This window comes from Oncorhynchus clarkii, unplaced genomic scaffold (assembly GCF_045791955.1).
Source record: "Oncorhynchus clarkii lewisi isolate Uvic-CL-2024 unplaced genomic scaffold, UVic_Ocla_1.0 unplaced_contig_12320_pilon_pilon, whole genome shotgun sequence".
NCBI classification, from domain to species: Eukaryota; Metazoa; Chordata; class Actinopteri; order Salmoniformes; family Salmonidae; genus Oncorhynchus; species Oncorhynchus clarkii.
In genome coordinates, this window is record NW_027261085.1 from 161,057 (window position 1) to 177,340 (window position 16,284).

The 16,284-nt window shown below is 44.3% G+C and overlaps 3 protein-coding genes across 14 annotated transcripts in view; 2 read left to right on the forward strand and 1 right to left on the reverse strand.

The window, feature by feature from the left end:
* LOC139404706 (lysine-specific demethylase RSBN1L-like) overlaps window positions 1–2,187 on the forward strand; it is an 81,146-nt gene extending 78,959 nt beyond the window's left edge. The window contains exon 8 of the mRNA XM_071147337.1: window positions 27–2,187. Within this exon, the coding sequence (XP_071003438.1) occupies window positions 27–1,400 (1,374 nt within the window). The 3' untranslated portion in view covers window positions 1,401–2,187. The remainder of the gene's footprint in view (window positions 1–26) is intronic.
* Window positions 2,188–5,520: 3,333 nt separating this feature from the next.
* LOC139404705 (transmembrane protein 60-like) lies at window positions 5,521–7,558 on the reverse strand. The gene is made up of 2 exons (XM_071147336.1): window positions 7,393–7,558; window positions 5,521–6,979 (listed from the first exon to the last, which is right to left on the reverse strand). Exon 2 carries the CDS (start codon window positions 6,919–6,921, stop codon window positions 6,520–6,522), a length of 402 nt encoding a protein of 133 aa, XP_071003437.1. The 5' UTR covers window positions 6,922–6,979; window positions 7,393–7,558; the 3' UTR covers window positions 5,521–6,519.
* Window positions 7,559–12,138: 4,580 nt separating this feature from the next.
* LOC139404702 (protein PHTF2-like) overlaps window positions 12,139–16,284 on the forward strand; it is a 111,705-nt gene continuing 107,559 nt past the window's right edge. For 9 of the 12 annotated variants that reach the window (XM_071147316.1, XM_071147317.1, XM_071147320.1 and 6 more), the window contains exon 1: window positions 12,139–12,325. The gene's annotated coding sequence lies outside the window, so the exon portion shown is untranslated. The remainder of the gene's footprint in view (window positions 12,326–16,284) is intronic. The other 3 variants (XM_071147329.1, XM_071147330.1, XM_071147328.1) reach the window with 2 other exon arrangements.

The following is a 16,284-nucleotide window of genomic DNA, read 5'->3' on the forward strand; positions in this document are numbered from 1 at the left end:
ACTCTCTCTCTCTCTCTCTCCCTCAGTGTGTGCAGTGGGTGGACGACGCTAAGCTGAACCAGCTGAGACGCGAGGGGATCCGCTACGCCCGTATCCAGCTGTACGACAACGACATCTACTACATCCCTCGTAGTGTGGTTCATCAGTTCAAGACGGTCTCTGCTGTCTGCAGCCTGGCATGGCACATCCGCTTAAAACAATACCACCAAGAGCCTCCGGCCGAGGAGGAGAGGAAGGTGGACGTGTCGACGCTACGAGTCAAACAGGAGCAGTTTGGGGATGCCTTGATGGGAGGGACCACAGCTCCTCTCACGGACCCCAAACCCCCCACAGACAGAGACACTGACCACCCGGAGGTCAAAGTGGAACCTCAACCTGATATAAGGCTGCCCAAGCCCTCTGTCACCTCACCCATCGCCCCCTTACCAACTCCCATCACCCCCCTAACTCCCTCCAAATCCTCTTTCCAGGACACCAAGCCCAAATCACATCACCATCATCCCCACTACTACCACCATCACTCAGAATTACATCAAACCACTACCACACACTCTTCCTTGTCTTCCTCACTCAAACCCTCCCCCACCTCCACCCCCCCATCCTCTCCCAAACCCAGTCCGTCATCCTCTTGTACCCCCTCTCCCAAATCTAGTCCCACTTCTACACACTCTCCCCCCTTCAAACCCAGCCCGGCTTCCACTCGTACCCCCAGTCCCTCTCCCCCCTTCAAACCCAGCCCGGCTTCCACTCGTACCCCCAGTCCCTCTCCCCCCTTCAAACCCAGCCCGGCTTCCACTCGTACCCCCAGTCCCTCTCCCCCCTTCAAACCCAGCCCGGCTTCCACTCGTACCCCCAGTCCCTCTCCCTCACGCAAACCCTGCCACGCCCCTGTCCTTACCCACACCCCTACCCATATCCCTATCCTTACCCATACCCCTATCCTTACCCACACCCCTACGCCTACCCTTACCCACACCCCTACCCCTACCCATACCCACACCCCTACCCATACCCCTGTCCTTACCCACACCCCTATCCTTACCCACACCCCTATCCTTACCCACACCCCTGTCCTTACCCACACCCCTATCCTTACCCACACCCCTATCCTTACCCACACCCTTACCCATACCCCTATCCCCTTTTTGACGCCCTCCCCTGCACCCCTTCTATCTTCTTCAAGCCTGGCCTCCAGCCACACAGAGAGCAGGACCCCTACACCCCAGTTCCGGGCCCAACCCCAGCCCAGACCGGACAAACCCCAGGACAAAGACACTTCTCTTTACACAAAGGCCCCAGTCACCCCCCCGGAAACACGGCCTCCTGGCCCCCCGCACCGCTCCTCCCTCTCCTTTAAACACCACCTGCATGAGCAGCATCAGAAAGACTGTTCCTACTGATCTTTGTACATAGTGTTTTAAAATGGCTCTTCGGGGTTCTGTTTTAATCCCATCTAAAGGAAGGAGAAGACAGACATTAAACCATGATATCAGCACGGTGTGGGATGTATTCTAAGGGACGCGTAAAGCTCTGTTGGGTCTGCATCCTAAATGGTGACCTATTCCCTATATAGGGATCTACTTTGTGACCAGGGCCCATAGGAGAGAGATCTGTTCAAAAGTAGTGCACTATATTGGACATAGGGTACCCTTTAGGATGCACACTTGCTCTGTTCTGTTACCGAATTAATACATTGCAAATGTAACATTCCTCAGTGCCTGTCCATAACTGTGTAGCCTGGTCCCAGATCAGTTTGTATTGTCTTGTCTCATTGTTGACCGTACAGTAGGAGTTGGCTTGGCAAGAACGCATAAACTGATCTGGGACTCAGGCTAATATCTGTGAACTGTCAAAGCACTTAGGGCCAGAAGCACTGGTACTCTGCAGGTCTGACAAACATACAGGTCCTTAAATAATATATTTTAGTTTTAGGTTATAGATGGATTATTATTAGAGCTGACATTAACATATATATATTTTTTGTAAGATGATGAGACATTATTTTAAAGGATTTACTCCAGGCTTTTTTTTGTTCCCCCTCAGAGGCTTATTTATATCAAGGAAGCTTTTAGTTTTCATAATTTTTTGTTCGATTTTAATTGTCAGCACTGTAGTGTAAATAACTTTTTGTAAGGAGAAAAACTTGTAGTGTGATTTCTACATAAATATGGAGCTCTTGATAAAGGTTAACATTACGAGTGATGTTGTTTGATCATGGGGCTACAGTGGTGATCATGGGGCTACAGTGGTGATCATGGGGCTACAGTGGTGATCATGGGGTTACAGTGGTGATCATAGGCCTACAGTGGTGATCATGGGGCTACAGTGGTGATCATGGGGCTACAGTGGACACCAGATGGAGCTCTTGATAAAGGTTAACGTTACGAGGGATGTTGTTTGATCATGGGGCTACAGTGGTGATCATGGGGCTACAGTGGTGATCATGGGGCTACAGTGGTGATCATGGGGCTACAGTGGTGATCATGGGGCTACAGTGGTGATCATGGGGCTACAGTGGACACCAGATGGAGCTCTTGAATGTATCAATTGACCAATTCGACACATTTGGGCAGACTTGATACAAAATATTGTCCAGTATTGCAATGCTTCACTGGATCAATCTGAAACTTTGCGTACACTGCTGCCCTCTAGTGGCCAACATCTAAATTGCAATATATTATGGCATTTCAAAGATAATGGAACAAAGAAAAAATAGAGAACAAATCATTTTTTCTTTGTATTATCTTGTACCAGATCTGTGTTATTCTCCTACATTAATTGTACTTTTCCACAAACTTGTGTTTCAAATGGTACCAAGAATGTGCATTTCCTTGCTTCAGGTCCTGTTCTACAGGCAGTTAGATTTGGGTCATTTTAGGTGAAAATTGAAAAAAAAGGTTATGTTAAATGTTATGAGTGATGTTTGATCATGGGGCTCCAACAGACATACAGTAGATCAATGGTTCATATCTGATATCATGGCCTTTTAGGTTCCAACTTAAACTGATAAGACCATCCCTTTTAACAGGAATCGTTTTGCAATAGAGACGTGTTGGGCTCAAGTCAAGAAGTGTGTATATTTGGGATTCAACTTGCCACTCATCTGAAACAGGCAATTTATTTCTGCACAACAATCTCCAATAAGATGAATGTCTGCGTGGAGACAGTTCAGTGTGTGATCTGCAGAAGCACATTTCAGCAGCATGGCTCCACTGTAGCAGGATTACCTTTCTGGCCTCTGCTACTTCTGTCTGTGTGTGTTATGCAAGCCGCCCACACACTGCACTCAGCGGCGATGAGCTCAGCAGTTCTGGTATGTGAGATTATAGCCGTGGCGCGCTGGGAAATGAAACACAGAAGAGCTGCTGATCAGAATGTGCAGTAGCAGTACAAGCCCAACAGAGACCTCGCTAGAAGCTATGACAGACTGCCCTGGCCCCACATGGTTTGAATGTCAGATAATCAGATTAGTGTGATGAGCGAGCCTCAAACTCTTGGTCCAGTCATAGGGTGTGTCCCAAACGGCACCCTGTTCTCTATAGTGCACTACTGTTGACCAGAGCCCTATGGGGCTATCCAAAGAGGGTGTGGCATACAGAAGGACCTGAGGAGAGGGGTTGGGAGGCAGCCCAATGGGAGAGTGTAGCCCTGACACACAGACCGGCGAGGAAGATGTTTGTGTGTGAGAGGAAGATGTTTGTGCATGTGTGTGTGAGGAAGATGTTTATGCATGTGTGTGTGTGTGTGAGGAAGATGTTTATGCGTGTGTGTGTGAGGAAGATGTTTATGCATGTGTGTGTGAGGAAGATGTTTGCGTGTGTGAGGAAGATGTTTGTGTGTGTGTGAGGAAGATGTTTGTGTGTGTGTGAGGAAGATGTTTGTGTGTGTGTGTGAGGAAGATGTTTGTGAATGTGTGTGTGAGGAAGATGTTTGTGAATGTGTGTGTGAGGAAGATGTTTGAATGTGTGTGTGAGGAAGATGTTTGTGAATGTGTGTGTGAGGACGATGTTTGTGAATGTGTGTGTGAGGAAGTTTGTGAATGTGTGTGTGAGGAAGATGTTTGTGTGTGTGAGGAAGATGTTTGTGAATGTGTGTGTGAGGAAGATGTTTGAATGTGTGTGTGAGGAAGATGTTTGTGAATGTGTGTGTGAGGACGATGTTTGTGAATGTGTGTGTGAGGAAGTTTGTGAATGTGTGTGAGGAAGATTGTGAATGTGTGTGTGAGGAAGATGTTTGTGTGTGTGAGGAAGATGTTTGTGTGTGTGAGGAAGATGTTTGTGAATGTGTGTGTGAGGAAGATGTTTGAATGTGTGTGTGAGGAAGATGTTTGAATGTGTGTGTGAGGAAGATGTTTGAATGTGTGTGTGAGGAAGATGTTTATGAATGTGTGTGTGAGGAAGATGTTTGAATGTGTGTGTGAGGAAGATGTTTATGAATGTGTGTGTGAGGAAGATGTTTGTGTGTGTGAGGAAGATGTTTGTGTGTGTGAGGAAGATGTTTGTGAATGTGTGTGTGAGGAAGATGTTTGAATGTGTGTGTGAGGAAGATGTTTGAATGTGTGTGAGGAAGATGTTTGAATGTGTGTGTGAGGAAGATGTTTGTGAATGTGTGTGTGAGGAAGATGTTTGTGAATGTATGTGTGAGGAAGATGTTTGTGAATGTATGTGTGAGGAAGATGTTTGTGTGTGTGAGGAAGATGTTTGTGTGTGTGAGGAAGATGTTTATGAATGTGTGTGTGAGGAAGATGTTTGAATGTGTGTGTGAGGAAGTTGTTTGTGAATGTATGTGTGAGGAAGATGTTTGTGAATGTGTGTGTGAGGAAGATGTTTGTGAATGTGTGTGTGAGGAAGATGTTTGTGAATGTGTGTGTGAGGAAGATGTTTGTGAATGTGTGTGTGAGGAAGATGTTTGTGAATGTGTGTGTGAGGAAGATGTTTGTGTGTGTGAGGAAGATGTTTATGAATGTGTGTGTGAGGAAGATGTTTGAATGTGTGTGTGAGGAAGTTGTTTGAATGTGTGTGTGAGGAAGTTGTTTGTAAATGTGTGTGTGAGGAAGATGTTTGAATGTGTGTGTGAGGAAGTTGTTTGTAAATGTGTGTGTGAGGAAGATGTTTGTGAATGTGAGGACAAATGTGTCCTTTAAAAAAAAAAAAAAGGGCAGGCACGGAGAACATTCAGTCAGTCTCCTTTCAGAGTGAGGGATTAAATAAACCCCCCCAAATGCATCATGGTTGAGACATTATGTTAGTAGTACACATTTACTGAACTGAGAGTACATGGAATGAGGCTGTTCAGTCTGTGGAAGTTGTAAAGTTATTTGATACATTCTCAAACAGCCCAGTATTACAACTGATTATTGCACTGTCGAGGATTGCATTGAACACAAGTAGGCCAACAGTCTACCGTGCTGCTACTGCCATCTATCCAATACGACTGGTAGTGCATTGAGACTTGCCTGCTCATCTATTCTGATGCTGGAGTCAACCTCTCATAAGGCACCATAAACAAAATCAGAGCATGTTTTAGTTTGGAACAACAGTGACATCCATTTATTCACACAATACTGAAAGGAAAATAAATAATATGCAGATTGATGTCAAAATGAACTATTCAAATGGTGAAAATTAAAAGGAGACAGTAACACTACAGGTAGATCACATTTAAACTGAATGGCTTTACATAGGAAGAGCCCCGTCTCCCAAACACTACAGGTAGATCACATTTAAACTGAATGGCTTTACATAGGAAGAGCCCCGTCTCCCAAACACTACAGGTAGATCACATTTAAACTGAATGGCTTTACATAGGAAGAGCCCCGTCTCCCAAACACTACAGGTAGATCACATTTAAACTGAATGGCTTTACATAGGAAGAGCCCCGTCTCCCAAACACTACAGGTAGATCACATTTAAACTGAATGGCTTTACATAGGAAGAGCCCCGTCTCCCAAACACTACAGGTAGATCACATTTAAACTGAATGGCTTTACATAGGAAGAGCCCCGTCTCCCAAACACTACAGGTAGATCACATTTAAACTGAATGGCTTTACATAGGAAGAGCCCCGTCTCCCAAACACTACAGGTAGATCACATTTAAACTGAATGGCTTTACATAGGAAGAGCCCCGTCTTCCAAACACTACGACAATCATTTGTCGTCCCACAAAGTATGAAAGAGTTTACAACACAAAAGATGCTGACGTCAAGGAAAATGTCTGGAAATCCTTAGCTAGCAATGTGACATGTCTTTGCTAGATTGTATTAGTTTATCTGACATCTACATGACCTGTACCATTTACATCCGTCTTATAACCTCCTGAAGGCACAGTCTCTGATCTGTTCTCTGATAAGCAGTACTGTTGGCACGAGAGCAAAGCTTGGTCAACGGGATAACACTTCATGTCATAACAAATGAAGGAGAGTTTGTGATTTCGCAAAACAGCTGAAATAACCACACTAAAGAATTAGGTTTGTGTGTTCCTTCCAGCCTCCTCCTTTCCATTCTCCTCAATCCATCTCTCACGCCTCTCTCCTCTCGGGGAAGATGTTATAGCCCAGCTCCACCATGGCTCCCAGCAACATGCACCACAGAGGAATACACACAAAGGTGAGCTTGATATGGGTAAGCTTCTCCAACCGGGCGCACAGCGTCAGACAGAAGCCCAGCTTCAGCAGCATGGACGCCAGGTACCAGGCCTTCTTCTTCAGGTCCTGGGAGCCGTTACGAGGGTCGCGTCCCGCTTTACACCTGGCGACCATCTTGACGAGTAACATGAGGAGGAGGATGCCGTCGAAGATCCACACGGGTAGAAAGGTGAGGAACCAGTTCCAGTGGACTTTGCCATCTAGTTTGAGGACGAGCATGATGAGGAAGGCCAGGGTGAAGATCCAGGTGAGGAGGACTCTCTGAGCGAGAGACATGGTGGCCCCACAGGTACACTGGTAGTACACCTACAGTGGAAATAGAGGTTGCCGGTCCCTGGGAAGAAAGGGTCAGAGAGAATACAGCCATGATGCACCTTTATTGTGCATTCAAACGGCACACATGAGTTAGCTAGCTGTCTAGATACAGTCAGACCCACACATTTACAATGTCACTAATGACAAGTTCTTCTGCGAGGCCGAAGAATACCGTCACAACTGGAACCTTATTTTAACACAGCTGTAGCTAGTTGCACCTAACGTTACTTAGAAATATCATATAGAAAACTAACTAGCGTGACATTTTTTTAATAGAAATGTTTAGCTAATAAGCTAACATTATTTGCAAAACAGATAAACACATCTACATTTTCAGAATGGCTAGTTAGCTCGCTAAAGTTAACTGGCGTTTGCTAAAATAGCTAACGTTAGTTATTCTAGCAAACACCACAACGCGTTGCAGCAACCTACCGGATGTTGTGTTTAGTGATGATCAGAGTTTCTGTCTCCGTATCCACCGTTAAATAATTTTCGATAATCCATCATCAATATTAGCTACATGACCGTTCGTAAATATTAGCTAGTTTGAACGGCTGATTTCTGATTTATTCCCTTTACTTGCACGCAAGGTAAGATCCCGCCCAACATAAATACCTATTGGTTATTGATAAAATGATCGTTCCAACTATTGGACCAATGTAATGTCAATCACGATATCCCGTATTTGAGGATACAGGGCCTTTACCGTAAAGTTCCTAAAGAATATCCCCAGCAGATTTTATAAATAAATGACAGCAACACAACGCAGAGCTGCTGTTAGTTTCAGACTGTACTTGTATTTGTGAGAGGTATTGTGACATGTTGAATGCACCGAGCTGTCTGTTTGAACTACTGGCACATAGCTCGGACATGTCACCAGAGGTCTTTTCACAATCCCCAAGTCCAGAACAGACTATGGGAGGCGCACAGTACTACATAGAGCCATAACTACATGGAACTCTATTCCACATCAAGTAACTCATGCCAGAATTAAAATTAGATAACAAATAAAATTCCTTATGGAACAGCAGGTACTGTGAAGCAACACAAACATAGACACATGCATGCAAACACACGATAACATACGCAGATGATGCAATCTCTATTGCGCTCCACATTGTCCTTTCCCACCTGGACAAAAGGAACCCTATGTGAGAATACTATTCATTGACTGCAGCTCAGCATTCAACACCATAGTGCCCTCAAAGCTCATCACTAAGCCAAGGACCATGGGACTTAAACACCTCCCTCTGCAACTGGATCCTGGACTTCCTGACGGGCCGCCCCCAGGTGGTAAGGGTAGGTAACAACACTTCCGCCATGCTGATCCTCAACATGGGGGCCCCTCAGGGGTTCGTGCTGTTCACTCATGACTGCACGGTCAGGCATGACTCCAACACCATCATTAAGTTTGCTGCTGACACAACAGTGCCTGATCACCAACAACCATGAGACAGCACATAGGGAGGAGGTCAGAGACCTGGCCGTGTGGTGCCAGAACAACAATCTCTCCCTCAATGTGATCAAGACAAAGGAGATGATTGTGGACTACAGGAAAAGGAGGTCCGAGCACACCCCCATTCTCATCGATGGGGCTGTAGTGGAGCAGGTTGAGAGCTTCAAGTTCGTGGGGGCCACATCACCAACAAACTAACATGGTCCAAGCACATCAAGACAGTCGTGAAGAGGGCACGACAAAACATATTTCCCCTCAGGAGACTGAAAAGATTTGGCATGGGTCCTCAGATCCTCAAAAGGTTTTACAGATGCACCATCGAGAACTGGTTGCATCACTGCCTGGTATGGACACTGCTCGGCCTCCGACCGCAAGGCACTACAGAGGGTAGTGCGTACGGCCCAGTAGATCACTGGGGCCAAGCTTCTTGCCATCCAGGACCTATATATCAGGCTGTCAGAGGAAGGCCCTAAAAATTGTCAAAGACTCCAGCCACCCTAGTCATAGACTGTTCTCTCTGCTACCGCACGGCAAGCGGTACCGGAGTGCCAAGTCTAGGTCCAAGAGGCTTCTAAACAGCTTCTACCCCCAAGCCATAAGACTCCTGCCCAGCTAATCAAATGGCTACCCAGACTATTTGTGTTGCCCCCCCCCCCCCCCCCCCCCCCCTTCGCTGCTGCTACTCTCTGTTATTATCTATGCATAGACACTTTAATAACTCTACCTACCTCTACATAATTACCTCCATTACCTCGACACCGGTGCCGGTACCTCCTGTATATAGCCCCACAATTGATATGTACTGGTACCTCCTGTATATAGCCCCACAATTGATATGTACTGGTACCTCCTGTATATAGCCCCACTATTGATATGTACTGGTACCTCCTGTATATAGCCCCACTATTGATATGTGCCGGTACCTCCTGTATATAGCCCCACTATTGAAATGTACTGGTACCTCCTGTATATAGCCCCACTATTGATATGTACTGGTACCTCCTGTATATAGCCCCACTATTGATATGTACTGGTACCTCCTGTATATAGCCCCACTATTGATATGTGCCGGTACCTCCTGTATATAGCCCCACTATTGATATGTACTGGTACCTCCTGTATATAGCCCCACTATTGATATGTGCCGGTACCTCCTGTATATAGCCCCACTATTGATATGTACTGGTACCTCCTGTATATAGCCCCACTATTGATATGTACTGGTACCTCCTGTATATAGCCCCACTATTGATATGTACTGGTACCTCCTGTATATAGCCCCACTATTGATATGTACTGGTACCTCCTGTATATAGCCCCACTATTGATATGTACTGGTACCTCCTGTATATAGCCCCACTATTGATATGTACTGGTACCTCCTGTATATAGCCCCACTATTGAAATGTACTGGTACCTCCTGTATATAGCCCCACTATTGATATGTACTGGTACCTCCTGTATATAGCCTCGCTAATGTTATTTACTGCTGATTTTTAATTATTTGTTATTCTTATCTCTTACTTTTTTGTATTTTCTTAAAACTGCATTGTTGGTTAAAGGCTTGTAAGTAAGTATTTCACTGTAAGGTCTACTACACCTGTTGTATTCAGCAGTTCACTGTAAGGTCTACTACACCTGTTGTGTTCAGCATTTCACTGTAAGGTCTACTACACCTGTTGTATTCAGCAGTTCACTGTGAGGTCTACTACACCTGTTGTATTCAGCATTTCACCGTAAGGTCTACTACACCTGTTGTATTCAGCAGTTCACTGTAAGGTCTACTACACCTGTTGTATTCGGCATTTCACTGTAAGGTCTACTACACCTGTTGTATTCAGCAGTTCACTGTGAGGTCTACTACACCTGTTGTATTCAGCATTTCACTGTAAGGTCTACTACACCTGTTGTATTCAGCATTTCACCGTAAGGTCTACTACACCTGTTGTATTCAGCAGTTCACTGTGAGGTCTACTACACCTGTTCTATTCAGCATTTCACTGTAAGGTCTACTACACCTGTTGTATTCGGCATTTCACTGTAAGGTCTACTACACCTGTTGTATTCAGCAGTTCACTGTGAGGTCTACTACACCTGTTGTATTCAGCATTTCACCGTAAGGTCTACTACACCTGTTGTATTCAGCAGTTCACTGTGAGGTCTACTACACCTGTTGTATTCAGTAGTTCACTGTGAGGTCTACTACACCTGTTGTATTCAGCAGTTCACTGTGAGGTCTACTACACCTGTTGTATTCAGCAGTTCACTGTAAGGTCTACTACACCTGTTGTATTCAGCAGTTCACTGTAAGGTCTACTACACCTGTTGTATTCAGCAGTTCACTGTAAGGTCTACCTACACCTGTTGTATTCAGCAGTTCACTGTAAGGTCTACTACACCTGTTGTATTCAGCAGTTCACTGTAAGGTCTACTACACCTGTTGTATTCAGCATTTCACTGTAAGGTCTACTACACCTGTTGTATTCAGCATTTCACTGTAAGGTCTACTACACCTGTTGTATTCAGCAGTTCACTGTAAAGTCTACTACACCTGTTGTATTCAGCATTTCACTGTAAGTTCTACTACACCTGTTGTATTCAGCATTTCACTGTGAGGTCTACCTGTTGTATTCAGCATTTCACTGTAAGGTCTACTACACCTGTTGTATTCAGCATTTCACTGTGAGGTCTACTACACCTGTTGTATTCAGCATTTCACTGTAAGGTCTACTACACCTGTTGTATTCAGCATTTCACTGTAAGGTCTACTACACCTGTTGTATTCAGCATTTCACTGTAAGGTCTACTACACCTGTTGTATTCAGCAGTTCACTGTAAGGTCTACTACACCTGTTGTATTCAGCAGTTCACTGTAAGGTCTACTACACCTGTTGTATTCGGTGCATGTGACAAATACAATTTGATTTGATACGCACTATATACACACATGTACACATGTATTTTGTGTTATAGATATGTGGTAGTAGAGTAGAGGTCTGAAAGCACAAACTTAATATGTTGTGAAATCTGTTCTGAATGTATTGTAATGTTGCCTTCATTTTGTTGGACCCCAGGAAGAGTAGCTGCTGCCGCGGCTTAATCAATACCGACAGTTCAGCTATACCACCACTAGAGGTCAGTAAAGCTCTATGAAGTTGTTTTGTTGTATGGTAGTAACTATAACTTAGACTGGTTGCCAGTCGCTAACGTTCCACTCCTTTGGAGGTTCTTCGGTACATGACCTCATTACTGATTCATGTCTTGGTTTTTTATGACCATGTTTTTCTTTCTGCTTGCATTTTGTATTTATATTTGGAGGTGTGTATTCTTTGTGATGTATGTAAATTTAGAGCTCATCTGTAAACGAGACCTTGGTCTTGGTATGACTCCTTGATAAAATAAAGGTTAAATAAATCAAATAAATGACATGGTTTTTGTTCTACAAGGAACGGAATGTTAGCTAAAAAAGACTGGCAACCAGGTAACTATAACTCACCACCAGAGGAGACTCAGGAAAGTCTCATCATGTCAAATAATGAGGCCCTATAGGAAATGACACTGTATGCACTCACATCTTTATCTGTATTGTTGTTATCAAAGTAAAATGAACGTATTGTGCGTTTAAATGGGCAATGCGTGTCGTCCACGATGTGTAACAGAAGCTGAGAATGATGCTTGACTGATAGGATACATGGTTGGCCATAAACTATGTTGCGCACATACACCGTTCACGTCGGCTTGATGCAAGACAAGCTGGATGTATTTATACAGTAAACGGATTGGAGGTCAGGGAGAGAAAGGGAAAATAGATCACATCAAAATCAGCGAAACTGTGAATCGAAGACTATCATATAGATAACGTCCTAATATTCATAAAATCACCGGTCTGCAGCAACCGGAGTCAACGAGGTAAGAAACGAGACGTGCATTATTTTCATTTGATTGCATTTCACCAGCCAGCTATTTTGAGTCATCAATGCTAAACGTGAGCTAGCGGATTTGAGCATTGTTTGAAAACACTAAATCATCCAGCTAGCTAGTTTATTATTGTATCGATTGACAGATTACAAAAGTATGTAATGATTTACAAACGCATGCCAGGATCCGTAACGTTTAGAATGTGATCCACTTGAGCCCAAAGAGTGGAGACTGGAGAGAAAGAGTTTGAGTGAGAGAATTGACACAGATTTAGAAAGTCTGTTAGTAACACATGTTTAGTTAACCAGACAGACCCATGGATGTCTCGCCTCAATGAACAACTGGCTGCATCTGAGATTGGGCCCAGCTGAGATCAGATGTTGACCCCCTCCAGGGCCTTCAATATGCATGACTGTCTCCCCTCCTCTACCGTCCGACCCACCCTACACAGCTCAATACAGCCAGCTAGTCATCAATCCCACCGCAGTAATGCCCATGGCACGATACACACACAGCTAGCTCATAATACAGTAATAGAGTTGTGTTACTAAGATGTCTATCATCACTTCATCTAGTTTGCTCGGTGCCTTTTCAAGTATTGGGGACAAAGTCAATGACCAGGTCACATTATTTGGATAGTCCGGATAGTCCATCTGTAGATGGTTTACAGATGGTCATTACTATCAACAAACTATCTGTTGATAAGCATCTGCATGAGAAGGTTTAGAATAAGGGTTAGGCTTAGAGTAAGGGTTAGGTTTAGGATTAGGGTTAGGGTTAGGTTTAGGATCAGGGTTATGGTTAGGTTTAGAATAAGGGTTAAGTTCAGGTTTAGTAGATAGTTAGTTTAAATGTTACTGATAGCCTGTAGAGCATATACAGATGGACTATCCAAAGACAGGGTTACCGAAGACCAATTAGTGGGAAAAATATCATAATTGGTTTGCCTGTGTGAACGCAGCCATATAGATACAGTCAATCAAGTGGAAGGAGCTAGTTGAGGAACATGATGTGCCACTGGCTATTTGCATAGCCAACACCAACTCTTTATCATGTTGACAAATGCAGATCTGTAGTAGAGACAAATCACCACAGACACTGTAGACTAACAATAGACATTCTGTGTACATCACATGTACATCCACACTGGTGGATCCTTGTTAGGTGATGATGACTAACGTTATAGTGATGTGTTTGGGGTAGCCTAGTAGTACATTGGTAGGTTCCATATCTGTTGTCTCTTCTATAGCCTGGTCCCAGATCTGTTGTCTTCTTCTATAGCCTGGTCCCAGATCTGTTGTCTCCTTCTATAGCCTGGTCCCAGATCTGTTCTCCTTCTATAGCCTGGTCCCAGATCTGTTGTCTCCTTCTATAGCCTGGTCCCAGATCTGTTGTCTTCTTCTATAGCCTGGTCCCAGATCTGTTGTCTCTTCTATAGCCTGGTCCCAGACCTGTTGTCTCCTTCTATAGCCTGGTCCCAGACCTGTTGTCTTCTTCTATAGCCTGGTCCCAGATCTGTTGTCTCCTTCTATAGCCTGGTCCCAGATCTGTTGTCTCTTCTATAGCCTGGTCCCAGACCTGTTGTCTCCTTCTATAGCCTGGTCCCAGACCTGTTGTCTTCTTCTATAGCCTGGTCCCAGATCTGTTGTCTCCTTCTATAGCCTGGTCCCAGATCTGTTGTCTCTTCTATAGCCTGGTCCCAGACCTGTTGTCTCCTTCTATAGCCTGGTCCCAGACCTGTTGTCTTCTTCTATAGCCTGGTCCCAGATCTGTTGTCTCCTTATATAGCCTGGTCCCAGATCTGTTGTCTCTTCTATAGCCTGGTCCCAGACCTGTTGTCTCCTTCTATAGCCTGGTCCCAGACCTGTTGTCTTCTTCTATAGCCTGGTCCCAGATCTGTTGTCTCCTTCTATAGCCTGGTCCCAGATCTGTTGTCTCTTCTATAGCCTGGTCCCAGACCTGTTGTCTCCTATAGCCTGGTCCCAGACCTGTTGTCTTCTTCTATAGCCTGGTCCCAGATCTGTTGTCTCCTTCTATAGCCTGGTCCCAGACCTGTTGTCTCCTTATATAGCCTGGTCCCAGATCTGTTGTCTCTTCTATAGCCTGGTCGCAGACCTGTTGTCTCCTTCTATAGCCTGGTCCCAGACCTGTTGTCTTCTTCTATAGCCTGGTCCCAGACCTGTTGTCTCCTTCTATAGCCTGGTCCCAGATCTGCTTGTGCTCTTGTCAACTTCATTATTCGTGTTTGGTATAAATGAGTGACAAGGAGCACATTGTTAAGATAGTTCAACTTGAAATGTAATGCAGTCTTCAATGTCATCTATTATTCATTAAAAAGGACACAGTAACTTTTTTTCATATTCTTTTGGGTGTAGGCTAGTGAGTCTATCTAGCTGCTCATAACTATATAATAATATATACCATGTGGAGCAGGCCTGATGCAGGGGAGGCCTGGCGCAGGGGAGGCCTGGCGCAGGGGAGGCCTGGCGCAGGGGAGGCCTGACGCAGGGGAGGCCTGACGTAGGGGAGGCCTGACGTAGGGGAGGCCTGACGTAGGGGAGGCCTGACTTGGTGCAGGCCTGACGTAGGGGAGGCCTGATGTAGAGGATACTTTTATCTAAAGTGACTTACAGTTGTACGTGCATACATTTTACGTATGGGTGGTCCTGGGAATCGAATTCACTACTAGAGGTCGACTGATTAATTAGAGCCGATTTCAGGTTTTCATATCAATTGGTAATTGGAATTTTTGGATGCCGATTATGGCCGACGATATTGCACTCCACGAGGAGACTTCGTGGCAGGTTGATAATAGATTAATTTGTATGTTTAAGATAATGACTAAAGTATTCCACCCTGAAACCATATAATTGTATGAAATGTGTTAGAGTCATAATCCAATAATGTGTGTGACTAGACTTTTTTAAGACTATGCCATTGTGTTACTATTTCGCAGTATGAGCAGGGTATAGTTGAGACATTCAAGGACAACTGAACTGTCGACTTGTGATAACGGTGAAACTAATAACTGGAAAGAGGCCTCCCCATCTTAGGGAGGAGAGCAACTGTTAGAAACGGCTTGCAGAAGATGATGGAACATGTTGCAATAGGGTGATAAACAATGTATGTGAACTTTACAGGAAAAATACAGCCCACCTAAAGAGAGGTGGAGTTTCTACTGATGTGAGTTCATTTGTGTGTGTGTGCTATAAAAAGATTGTGTTCTCATTTTGAAGTCAGAGCGCTCTCTGAATAAAGTATTGATCTATTGCAGACTGGGACTTTGTCTAATTCTTCATTAACCAGAGCCTTACAACCTCTGGGAATTGGTCAAAGCTATAAAATAGTTCAATTAGAACATTGGGATAGAAATTCTCGTGACAGTTGACCACCTGTTCCGCGAGTGCAGCAAGGATCCAAGGTAAGTTGCTAGCTAGCATTAAACTTACCTTATTCACTAGTTAACCGCTAGCGGAACCCCTCGCCAACAGCCAATGAAATTGCAGGGCGCCATATTCAAACAACAGAAATCTCATAAATCTAATTTCTCAAACATACAAGTATTAGGCACCATTTTAAAGATACAATTTTCGTTAATCCAGCCACAGTGTCTGATTTCAAAAATGCTAAACAGCGAAAGCTCCACAAACGATTGTTAGGTCACCACCAAGTCACAGAAAAACACAGCCATTTTTCCAGCCAAAGAGAGGAGTCACAAAAAGCTGAAATATAGATAAAATCCATCACTAACCTTTGATGATCTTCCTCAGATGACACTCATAGGACTTCATGTTACACAATACATGTATGTTTTGTTCGATAAAGTGCATATTTATATCCAAAAATCTAATTTTACATTGGCGTGTTATGTTCAGTAGTTCCAAAACATGCAGTGATTTTGCAGAGAGCCACATCAATTTACAGAAATACTCATAATAAACATTGATAAG

Coding starts and splice junctions, on each gene's coding strand:
- LOC139404705 (XM_071147336.1), bottom strand. CDS start 6,921: ATGTCTCTCGCTCAGAGAGTCCTCCTCACCTGGATCTTCACCCTGGCC.